At 34.2% G+C, this 13,170-nt stretch overlaps 1 protein-coding gene across 2 annotated transcripts in view; it reads left to right on the plus strand.

Moving 5' to 3' along the window:
* Nucleotides 1-13,170, plus strand: part of SLK (STE20 like kinase) — a 52,467-nt gene that overhangs the window by 14,075 nt on the left and 25,222 nt on the right. For both annotated transcript variants that reach the window (XM_012557974.2, XM_004370112.2), the window contains exons 3-9: nt 1,318-1,366; nt 1,684-1,833; nt 7,901-7,973; nt 8,128-8,322; nt 8,868-8,949; nt 10,268-10,396; nt 11,251-12,624. In XM_012557974.2, the coding sequence (XP_012413428.1) occupies nt 1,318-1,366; nt 1,684-1,833; nt 7,901-7,973; nt 8,128-8,322; nt 8,868-8,949; nt 10,268-10,396; nt 11,251-12,624 (2,052 nt within the window). The remainder of the gene's footprint in view (nt 1-1,317; nt 1,367-1,683; nt 1,834-7,900; nt 7,974-8,127; nt 8,323-8,867; nt 8,950-10,267; nt 10,397-11,250; nt 12,625-13,170) is intronic.

Consider the following 13,170-nt stretch of genomic DNA (forward strand, 5'->3'; position numbering starts at 1 on the left):
AATGTTAACTATATATCATATATTACCACTTCCACCTTGAGTATGTAATGCAGTAGCTAAGGCTGTATATAAAAATTTTGTTCATTTTAGGAAAATATTAGGTACAAATAGACATAGAAATAATATATTAATAATCAATATAAGAGCCAGTTTTAGTCACTTGCTCTGTACCAGCTCTAATTTAATCAAGAGAGCTTTTAAAAACATAGTCTTAGTTTTTCTCCTGGAAGGAACAAACAAAGTGATTTGACAGAAGAAGAGTATGTAGTACAAGGAATCAAAAGGCCTATTTTTTGGATCTTGGCTCTGCCAGTTAGCAGTTTAGATAACTCACTTAATCTTTATGAGCCTGTTTACTTATCTGTAGGATGAATAATTATCTACTTCCCAAATTATTTTTCTAATAATGAATCAAAAAACAATTTTTAATTAGTGAGCACCTGTAAAAACAGTATTGTTATAGAAAGAGGAAAAAAGAACAGGAAGCTACAGTTTGTTGAAATATGTTACTTTAAAAATTAACTATGTTATTATTTGTATGATACCTTCTCATATAGTTTCCAGGGCTTCAGCAGAATGGTTCCAGAGATTATAATGAAAATGAACTTCTACACAATTTAATAAATAGATAAAATCTTTATTTTGGACCACTGCAAAATCTAGAGAACTGAGAGACATTCTAGTGGGAGAGATAGACATTAATCAAAGAATCAAAGTAAATATAAAGTTACAACTATGATAAAGGCTAAGAAGGAGAGGTACATGGTGCTATTATATCTTGCAAGAGAGGTTGAGGATGACATTCATTAGGAAGTGATAATTGAGCTGGGATCTGAAGATTTTGTATGTGTGTATATATTTGGTTTTTTTCTATTTAAAGTCTGTGTATGTATATATGTGTATATGTATGTGTATTAGGACTTAATCCTGTTAATAAAGTTTAACAAATATATTTGATCACTTAAATCACAATAATTACCTTATAAATGAGAGTAATAAAATCTTTGGTGATGAAATTGATACGTAATGCTGTACTGAATAAAAGATTTGTACCTGGAAATTTTCAGGAAGCAGGGACACTAAAAATGGTCTTTAACAAAATGCACATATTTCCACAATGTGTTCTCTTTGTGGTTTCTTGAATCTATATCATTTAAGACTTGTAACTCTTGACAAAGAAAATGCTCATGCTCAGCATAATATTTCCATAGTCTAGATTATTTGATAGCTATTCCTTTATCCTTATTGCTAAATTGAAGAAGAAAAATACTCAAACTCTGTGTAGTTTTACACACATGCTCTTTTATTTGCATGCAGATCCTCATTGAATTTTGTGCAGGTGGAGCAGTGGATGCTGTGATGCTTGGTAAATACCTTTTGTTCTTTATGTTTATATTTTAAAATATAGTTAATAAAAGGATTTAAAACATTTGTCACGTGTTATTGTTGAGTGAAGTTCAATACATTAAATCAGTTTAGTTGTATTTTTATATTCTTGGCTAATTGTAATAAAATTCTAAAATATAATAGTATAATATGGCAGGGAAGTAATCTTTGTAGGTATTTAGTTCTTCTAAAATATATTCACTATATCTGATCCTTGACAGTGATGATAAAGTTATATAGCCTGCTAATATGTTTTGATTGTATAAAAATTCAGATGTGTTTACTTTTTCCTTATAGAACTTGAGAGACCATTAACTGAGGCACAAATACAAGTAGTTTGCAAACAGACTTTAGAGGCATTAAACTACTTACATGATAATAAAATCATCCACAGAGATCTAAAGGCGGGCAACATTCTTCTTACCTTAGATGGAGATATTAAATTGGGTAAGTTTAATCACTTAAATAAAACATTTGAATTTATGCTCTGAGTTCTCCCTCCTATATATGTGGGATTTACTATTGTTATTAATATTCAGATATGTGAAACATGAAGAATTACTTTATTTTAAAATTTTAAAACTACTCTGTTGGATAAATTATTCATTAATTCCTAAGGTTTCTAAGTATATGCACCTAATGTAAAGGTACTTTAAAAAGAAAGTGAGATACTACCAAAAGCATTCTATAGATGTAATGCAATCCTGATCCAAATCCCAGCAACATTCTTTAATGAAATGGAAAAACTAATCTCCAACTTTATATGGAAAGGAAAGAAGCCTCAAATAGCTAAAGCAATATTGAAGAAGAACAAAGTAGGAGGCCTCTTCCCGATTTCAAAACTTACAATACAGCCATGGTAATCAGAACAGCCTGGTACTGGTACAGTGACAGACACATAGACCAATGGAATAGAATTGAGAACCCAGAAGTAAATCATCCATCTGTGGGCAACTGACCATTGACAAAGGGTCAAAGTCCATTCATGGGAAAGAAACTGTCTCTCTAACAAATGGTTCTGGCAAAACTAGATATCCATATGCAGGAAAATGAATCAAGATCTATACCTTACACTATGCACAAAAACTCAAAATGGCTCAAAGATCTAAATGTTAAAGCTAAAACTATAAAGTTCCTGGAAGATAACATGGGATCAAAACTAAGGGACCTAATTTTCAGAATAATAGTCTATCAAACAAAACTAAAAATGCTTAAACTACAGAAGATAGCTATCTGGGACTTCCTAAAAATTAATACTTACGCTCATCAAAAGACTTTACCAAGAGAGTAAAAAGAAAACCTACAGACTGGGAAAAAGTCTTTGCTAACAACATATAGGGTAAGGGTCTCATCTCTAAAATACATAGAAAACTTCAACAACTCAACAACAGAAAGACAATTCAATAAAAAAATGGACAAAGGACATGAACAGACGCTTCACCAAAGAGGACATTCAGATGGCCAGCAAATACATGAAAAGATGCTCATGATCATTAGCCATTAGAGAAATGCAAATCAAAACTACAGTGAGATACTATCTCACCCCTGCAAAAATGGCAAAGATCAAAAACCAGAAAACAAATGCCAGCGAGGTTGTGGGGGAATTGGAACTCTTGTATATCGCTGGTGGGATTGTAAAATGGTACAACCACTATGGAAAACAGTTTGGTGCTTCCTCAAAAAGCTAGGAATAGAAATACCATATGATCCAGCAATCCCACTCTTAGGTATATATCCTAGAGATACAAGGGCTGACATGAATAGATGTATGCACACCCATGTTCATCGCGGCATTATTCACAATAGCAAAAAGATGGACACAACCTAAGTGCCCATGAGCAGATGCATAAATTGTGGTACATACATGCAATGGAATACTATATGACTATAAAGAATAATCTGTTACATCTGATAACATGGATGAATCTGGACGACATTATAATGAGTGAAATAAATCAATCACAAAAGGACACATATTGTATGGTCTCGCTTCTATAAAAAGTCAAGAATAGGTATCCATGCAGAAAGCATCATTCTTTGATGGTTACCAGGGAATGGGAGGGGGATCACTTTCTAGATAGGAGACACTAGTTATTTTTGTTAAGGGGAAAGGTAATATCCAGTATGTCCAAAGTAAATGAAGACCGTACGCAAGAATAAAGGACAATTTCTGTAAATGCTATAAATACAATTTTTGCAACAACAGTAATAACAACCAAAAAAAGATATATTTGGTTACATAGGTAGGTTGTTAGGTGCCGTGAGTCAGTTCCAACTCATAGTGACACTAGGTACTACAGAATGAAACACTGCCTGGTCCTGTGCCATCCTCATAATTGTTGCTATGCTTGAGCCCATTGTTGCAGCCAGTGTGTCAGTTCATCTTGTTGAGGGTCTTCCTCTCTTTTGCTGACCCTCTGCTTTACCAAGTATGACGTCCTTCTCCAGGGACTGGTCCCTCCTGATAACATGTCCAGAGTACATGAGATGAGGTCTTGCCATCCTTGCTTATAAGGGCGTTCTGGCTGTACTTCTTCCAAGGCAGATTTGTTTGTTCTTCTGGCAGTCCATGGTATATTCAATATTCTTTGCCAACACTGTAGTTACAAAGGCATCAATTCTTCTTTGATCTTCTTATTCATTGTCCATCTACATAGGTAGATGTGTACGCATATATGTGTATAGGAAGGCACGTGTGAGTATATGGGTGTGCGTGTACAGGTGTATCTACAGGCATATGTATATGCATGTTTATATGCACCACATACATATTCATATATATAATAAACCACATAGGGGTACAGTTATGGATACTACCTAGATACAACCAAACACCTTGTGGGATAGGCTTACTTGATTTGATGGCTTGGGACCATAGTCTCATGGAATAACTCAGTCAATTGACATAATATAGTTCATAAAGATAATATTCTACATTCTAGTTTGGTGATTAGCATCTGGAGTCTTAAAAGCTTGTAAGCAGCCGTCTAAGATACAACTATTGGTCTCTACTCATCTGGAACTAAGAATGAAGGAAACCAAAGATTCAAAAGAAGTGACCCAAAGACTCAGAACAAATAGTCCATGTGAACCACGGCATCATCCAGCCTGAGACCAGAAGAACTAGAGGGTGTCTGGCTACCATTACCCACCCATTCTGACCAGGGACACAATAGAAGGTCCCAGACAGAAAGGGAGAAAAATGTAGAACAAGACTGAACTTCATCAAAAAGACCAGTCTTACTGGACTGATAAAGACTAGAGGAAGCCCTGAGACTATTGCCCTAAGACATCCTTTGGACTTGAAACTGAAGCCACTCCTGGCGGTCACCTTTCAGCCAAATAATATACTGGATTATAAAATAAACAATAGCACTCGTGAATACTGTGCTCCCTTAAATAATCAACTCTATGAGACCAAACAGTTAACATTTACCCTAAAACAAAGATGAGAAGCTAAGGAGGGGCAAGGAAGCTAGATTAATGGAAATGGAACAAAATGGAAATAGTGAGAATATCAACACGTTATGAAAAATATAACCAATTTCATGGAACAAGTTGTATAGGAATTGTTAAATGGGAACCTAATTTGCTGTGTACACTTTCACCTAAAACACAATAAGGTATTTAAAAAAAAAAAGTAAGAAAGGATGAATTTTTATTTTCAAAAAGGCATGCTTTTTAAAGACTGGTTACAATTTTTTCCCCTTAAATTTTTGTATGTAGCCTTAATACTTCTAAATATAATACGTTTAGAATATAATATATAAAAGCTAACTCAGTTTTACAGAATTTCTCTTCATTTCTAAAATTCATGTCTAGTGTGTTTCCCAGCTCCTCATATCTGGTTTTATACTCTATTTTATAGATATGGTTTTATAGTTGCCATCGAGTCAGTCCTGACTCATGGCAACTCCATGTGTGTCAGAGTAGAACTGTGTTTCATAGGGTCTTCAATGGCTGATTTTGGGGAAGTAGATCACCAGACCTTTCTTCTGAGGCACTTCTGGGTGGACTCAAACCTCTAACCTTTTGCTTAGCAGCTGAGCGTGTTAACTGTACCACCCAGAGACTCCATTGATATGGTACATTGACTAACAAAGTAACCTTAAATAAACATAAGGACTGGAATTTTTAATTTTGTTTATAATACTGACAGAATAAATGATAATAAGAATTAGATACAGATTTTGGATTGGAAATTAATTTTATACGTACACATACAAATGGAAGCTATAGTCCTTTTTAAGTACACCAAATGTATGAATATTGGAGGAAAAAAAACCTGCTGATGGTGTCTGAATTTGTATATTTTGCAAGGATATTAAAAGGACAAAATATATTCAAAGACATGCTGATACAAGTGATCATGGCTTTTTTACTTCACTTTGTCATGATATCTAAACAGGTTTTCTACGATATATGATACATAGTCGGATGTACTAAATTTTAACCTTTTTATTGTGAAATAAACAGATAAAGAAAACCACATAAACAATAGTATAGTTTAGCAAATTATTTTAAGGCAAACACCTTTGTAACTACCATCTCTAAAATGATTTTCTCTTTTATTTCTAATTTTTTCTTAAGTTCTGTCATCTCATTTCTAAGCTTTTATAATTCTGACTTATGTTATTCTTTTATGTCTCGTGTTATTTTCTTAAGTTTTATACCTTATTTTGAAATAATACGTTATAGTTTTGATTCATTTTGGGGGGCATATTTTTCTGGTAGCTTTAATTAGTTGTAAATATATTAAAATTTTCTTTGAATATAGGAACATACTTTTGTGTAAAACAATGTATACCGTTAAAAATAAATATATACATTTTGTGATTTAGGTGAAAGTTTTCAGAGCAGATTAGTTTCTTGTTAAACAGTTGATATACAAATTGTTTTGTGACATTGTTTGCCAGCCCCGCTATGTGTCAACACTGTCCCCTTCTCCACCCCGAGTTCACTGTTTCCGTTCGTCCAGTTTTCCTGCGCCTTCCTGCCTTCTCTTTGCTTTTGGGCTGGTGTGCCCATTAGTCTCATATATGTGATTGAACTGTGAAGCACATCCCTCACGTGTGTTATTGTTGGCCCTATAGACCTGTCTAATCTTTGGTGAAGGGTGAACTTCAGGAGTGACTTCAGTACTGAGTTAAAAGGGTATTTGGGGGCCATACTCTTGAGGTTTCTCCAGTTTCTGTCAGACTAGCAAAAATAAATGTATCATTGAAGATTTGCGAATACCAAAATAGTTTCGAGTTGCTGACATTAAAACAGTTGCAATTTCTGCTTCATTGGTTCACAAATACAGAGAAGCTTCCCTTTCTGTGACACCCTGTTAGGTGTACACGAATGTCTAAAACCATCCCACCATCAAGAAGGGTCACCATGAGTCAGATTTGACTCAAAGACAACTAACAACATCCCTCAAAAATTATAAAATAGATATAACCAATTAGAATATAAGACAGGATTTAATGAGTGCTTTAAGAGTTCTACCAACAAAATACCACAGAAGTTAAAATATTGGATATGATTAATAATAATAGCTACTATTTATTGAGTGTATACTCCGTGCTAGGCCGTGGGGCTGGAGCACTAAGTACTGGATTTTTGGTATTTATTCAATTCTGAGAATTCTCTGTGGCATGTCAAACATGGAACTATAAAAGTTAATGTATATATGGCATGAGTAAATTTATACAGCAGTAGCACTTTAAGGAGCCCTGGTGGCGCAATGGTTAAGTGCTTGGCTGCTAACTGAAAGGTCAGTGGTTTGAACTCACCAGCAGCCCCAGGAGAGAGAAAAGACCTGGTGATCTGCTCCCATGAAGATTACAGCCTAGGACATGCTATGGGACAGTTCTACTCTGTCACATTGGGTCGCTATGAGTTGTGTTATAACACACAACAACAACAACAACAGTAGCACTTTATGTTGCTGTGAACGGTTATCTGAGCTCCAAGCTGAAAAGGTGGGGTTAACAACTGATAAGGCTGTAGTGTTGCTGTTCCCTATGATTTAAAACTGAAAACATATGGTTCCAGTTTTCTTCTTTGTAATGTAATTTTATGAGGAAGTTAACAAGACATATGTTAAGCCAGAAAGGCTACTTTGGTATGATTTCTGTTTTTCACACTACAGAAAAAAATGTTTATGCCTCTTAATTGAAACATGTAGCACTAGTTGGCATTTGTTTTGAAGTGGATGGACTATTTTCTCTTTTAAAGTTACCACTTTTTTTTTTTCCAGTTCTGGAGAGTTTTTGCTCTAAAGATGTATAAAGAAGGTGTATTGATGATGGGACCTTTACTTTGGCAAATTTTTTTTTTGCGGTGGCGAGGAGTGTTCACAGAGGGTGGTCAAAATTACTATGGTAGAGAAATTATTTTGCTTTCTCTTTCTTAAGAGTGGCCTTACTAAAGTCTTGAAATGCTCTCCTACCACCCCTCTTGGCGAGTACAGTGAACTGTGCTTGAAAGCTATCATTAATGTTTTTGTATGGTTATTTATTTCCAGCGGATTTTGGAGTATCAGCTAAAAACACAAGGACAATTCAAAGAAGAGATTCCTTTATTGGTACACCATATTGGTATGTATGCAGTTTTATTAATCACAGTATTAGTCATATCAGCAGCTATTATTACTCATTCATTTTGCCCACATAATTGAATATACTGTGTATCTTTTATGTGGTTTGCAATTGCTGATCTTAACTCTTAACTTCAATTTCCCTGTCTTCATAGGATGGCTCCTGAAGTAGTCATGTGTGAAACATCTAAAGACAGACCTTATGACTACAAAGCTGACGTTTGGTCCCTGGGTATCACTTTAATAGAAATGGCTGAGATAGAACCACCTCATCATGAATTAAATCCAATGCGAGTGCTGCTAAAAATAGCAAAATCTGAGCCCCCTGCATTAGCACAGCCATCAAGATGGTAAAATATTCTAAACAAAGCTTTTTAAGCAGCAAAACTTGTTTTATTCCAAATTTCCAAGGGTATTTAAATTTAGGTACATGGTACCAAGACTATATGAATTAGAAAACTGATTTATGGTATGTTTTCAAGACTTACAGACCATACTAACTCTTGTTAACTTTTCCCATATTTTTGAAAATATGAGTGATTTGAGTTCTACGTGCAAAAGATACTTTCTGTATTCTGAGAAAGGGCAGCATTATGTGGTTGACCTATATTGATGGAATTTAATATAAAAGAATTATTGTGATTTTGCATACTTGTGAATATGTAGCTATATCTCAATGACTATAACTAAATACCTACTTACATGTATGTCAACCATGTATTTACAGATGAATAAGTATATTATAAGATCTTAATATTCCCATTACTTCATTTTCATTTGTTGAATTAATACTATTATATAATTAATGAAATGAGCATAATTTATCAAGAAGTTTTGCTGTTTTTAATAACAAGAAAGTGAAATAGAATGTCTTTCTTAAAATTTTGTTTTGAAGGTCTTCGAATTTTAAGGACTTTCTAAAGAAATGCTTAGAAAAGAATGTGGATGCCAGGTGGAATACATCTCAGCTGTTGCAGGTAAGATGAGAACAATGTGAGAGCAGCAAGTCATGCAACTGTTTAACATCTCTGTAAGAAGAATACAATTTCAGACTCTTTCAGTGTGCTCTGTTTCCATTTGAGTTTCCCTGTGGAAGCTCAAAATGCGTTGTAGTTTAATATTTGCCTTCCAAACATATGTGTTGTCATTACTGAAAAACATTCAGCTTGTAAGTCATTCCTCCTGTACTTTTTTAATACAGTTTAATTGTGTTCTTTTCACATTGTTAATTATTTCCATCTTGTCTCTCCAGTTACTAGAAAGTAAGCATCTTAAGGGCAGGTGTTTAATTATGTTTTTTACGTCTCTTTTAGTGAGGTTAAGTATTCAGTAAAACATTGTTGACTTTTTAAAAATAGTGTGTGATTGGATCAGTCCAATTTTGTTTTATAGCAGGATCTGTTTGTAATATTCGAGATAAAAATTTGTCAAATAATTAATATTACAAGTGGACAAATAGAATGACAAATCTTGAGGCAGTTACTGTTAGATTGAGTTGTTGTGTAACTCCTGCATTATTGTGTTTTAGATTGACCAATTTTTCTGGTGAAAAAAGGCAGGAAAACTTGCTTTGCTGTGTGCAACAAGTATATCCTTGGAACCCACTTTGTATTATTCATTTACTCCCTCCGCGTTTGAAGGCCTTAAGTCTGTGACAGAAATTGTTAAGTACTGAGGATACAGAGATGAATAAATATCTTCTTATTCTTAAAACTGTTATAACCATGTCAAATAAGCAGGTGTTTGTGGACACTTTTAAAAAAACACTAAAATTTTTGTAATTTATTTATTGAGGTTTTGTCAGGATTTATATAGATTGTTGTTACTTTTTAAGAACTATGAATATACTGACTTGAAACTTGCTTTAAATTTTATTTTCAAGAGTCGATTATGAAATTTTCAACCACATAAAATTATATGTACCTACTACCCAGATTTAACAAGGGTTATCATTTGTATATATTTGCTTCAGATTCTTTAAAAAAAAAAAAAAAAAGTACAGCTACAGTTGCAGACAACCCCTATCCCTGCTCAGTCCCCTTTCCCTCCTTCCCTTCCCAGAGGAAGCATTATTTGAAGTTGTTCATATTTTCCCTATCCATATGTCAACATTTGCGCTGCATTCAAAACCAAACCCATTCCAACTCATAGCGACCCTGTAGAACTCAAGTCGATTCCAACTCACAGTGACCCTATAGGACAGAGTAGAATTGCCTCCATAGGGTTTCCACATTAAGAGTGTGTATTTTATGTCTTTGAAACTTACTTGAGTATTCTCTCTTTAATGATCAACAGCATCCCTTTGTTACTGTCGATTCTAACAAACCAATCCGAGAACTGATTGCAGAGGCAAAGGCTGAAGTAACAGAAGAAGTTGAAGATGGCAAAGAAGAAGATGATGATGAGGAAACAGAAAATTCTCTGGTCAGTATTTAGAAAGTATTCAGAAAGGAAATTTCATTTAGGTATTTTTTAGAGTTGCTTAAAGGATTGTTTAAATTCATGCTCTATCAACTGTACTCTATTTTTAATATAAAATACCATTTACTTTTAAAGTTTATTTAAACATAAGGTAAGTTATATTGCCATGTGAAACAATTAATTAATTAAAATTAATATTTATAAAAAGAAACTTTTACCAAGGGTAAATTTTATAACTATTTGACACGTATTTAAACATTCATTATGATCTGTCAGAAATACCCATTTTAGTTATTAAATGGCTTGGACTACAGACATGTATATAAACATGCTTATAAATATCTTTGCAAGCATTTTGTCATCTATTTAAATAATTTAATATGGAAACAAGGCATAATTTATGAGCCTTTTGTTGCTATTGGTTGCTAACTAGAACTCGCTGTTCTTCACTTGAAGTGGAGCCTAAAACCTGTTGCCATCAAGCCGATTTCAGCTTATAGTGACCCTACAGGACAGAGTGGTTGCTCCCATATCTAAGGATTAATTGATGGATGGCAATACAAAACCTTTAATTTTAGAGACAAAGATTAATAGCAAGTTGCTCCTTGCTACCTATTTTCATCTTATTTATTATATAGGAAGATTCTTCAGTTCTTTAAATTATTTTTATAACTTCAGCAACTTTTACTGAATAAAGATATTAAATCATTAATTTATATGTCTATGTATATATATATAAACATTGTTTTGTTTACCATCTTGAGATCCCGATTTCACATAAAAAGTATGTATGTATATCTGATTGTTTTCCAGTGATTATTTATTAATCATTTTTTACTTACTAAAATCTTTTTCAGCCAATACCTGCAAGTAAGCGTGCTTCATCTGACCTTAGTATTGCCAGCTCTGAAGAAGATAAACTTTCACAAAATGCTTGTATTTTGGAATCTGTCTCAGAAAAAACAGAACGTGATACTGCTGAAGATAAATTTAGCAGCAAACTTCTTGATGAAAAACCCACCACTGATGAACCTGAAAAAGCAGTGGAGGGTATTAATGAACATACTAATGATGCTCATTCAGAAGCTACAATTGAACTCCAAAATAGAACAACATTAATCGAAGAGAATTGGAGAGAGGAAAAGAGACGTAAGCTTGAAAATCTACCTGACACAGAAGACCAAGAAACTATGGATATCAATTCAGTCAGTGAAGGAAAAGAGAATAATATAGTAATAACTTTAGAAACAAATACTGAACATAATCTGAAACCTGAGGAAGAAAGGGATCAGGAAAAGCAACCGATATTTGAAAATAAGCTTATAGAATCTGAAGAAATTAAAGATACTATTATTCAAACAGTGGATTTAGTTTCTCAAGAGACTGGAGAAAAAGAGGCAGATATTCAGGCAGTTGACAATGAAGCTAAGCTTACAAAGGAAGACACCCAAGAGAAACTGGGAAAAGATGACCAAACTCAAAAAGATGTGATCAGCGATATAGGCAGTGTGGTAGGAACAAATGAGGCGGTAGACGTTGATCAGAGGACAGTTGAAAACAAAGCTGAGGATGCTCAGAGAAATGATGGGAAAGAAGTGGTTGAAGTAAACCAGGAATTAATAAGTCAGCCCAAACTGGGTCCTGAGACTGGTGGTACTGAGGAAGTTCCTATTAAAGAAGTCGTTGAAACTAATGAGACAGATCAAAAATCTTTAGAAAGTAAAAGTAAGGAACAATTAGTCAACAGTTCAGGGAACATATTGGAGACCAATGAGGAACCAGGGGCAAATGAAGATGAATCAAATAGCACTGAAGAAATTGAGGTCAGAAGTGCAGTGATTCATACTGATCAGAAGACTTTAGGAAGTGAAACTGGGGATGCTTATAAAGCCACAACTCAGATAGATACAAAGCAAAAAGAAATTCCATGTAAAGTGCCAGTTAAAACAGAACCTGAAGTTACTGCAGCTTCACAGCCCAATGAACCTCAGCCTTTTCCAATACCCAGTATTAATATCAACTCTGAAAATGCAGAAAATAAAGGAGTAATAGATGCTTTATCTGCTTTATCAATTACTAATCCCACGTTGCTACCAGAGTTTGAGAATCAAAAGGAAAATGATACTGATTCAGGCACTGGTTCCACTGCTGATAATAGCAGCATTGACTTGAATTTATCCATCTCTAGTTTCCTAAGTAAAACTAAAGACAGTGGATCAATATCTTTACAAGTAAGTGTATGTGGGTCCTTGTTTGGGCTATTTTTGCTTTTGTCATTTTGGCAATTTAGAGTTTATGTGAAACTGATGTCTTGAAAGTAAAACAACACTAAATCAGTGTGGTATTAAACTTTATAAAATTCTTAAGGCCTGTGGAGACAATGAGTTAAAAAGAACCAAGGAGAGAGATTCTGGATGTAATCTTTAAATTTTTTGATAGGACCTATGTGCTTAGCTGCCAACTGAAAGGTTGGTGGTTTGAGTCTACCCAGAGGTGCCTCAGAAGAAAGGCTTGGTGATCTGATTCTGAAAAATCAGCCATTGAAAGCCCTGTGGAGTGCATTTCTACTCTGTGGTCATGGGGTCACCATGAGTCAAGTTGACTTGAGGGCAGCTGGTACTGGTACCTATTTTTGCCAACTTAGTATAGATAAACAGTACAAAATTGTCCCTTAGCTGGTTGATTTGGGTTCTCGCACATATTTGGAGACTATTTTAGTGAAAATCAATTAATATATGAAAAAACTGAGAATTTGAAAGAATGATCTCTTTTTTAAG

This window comes from Trichechus manatus, unplaced genomic scaffold, assembly GCF_000243295.1.
Source record: "Trichechus manatus latirostris isolate Lorelei unplaced genomic scaffold, TriManLat1.0 scaffold00007, whole genome shotgun sequence".
NCBI lineage: Eukaryota > Metazoa > Chordata > Mammalia > Sirenia > Trichechidae > Trichechus > Trichechus manatus.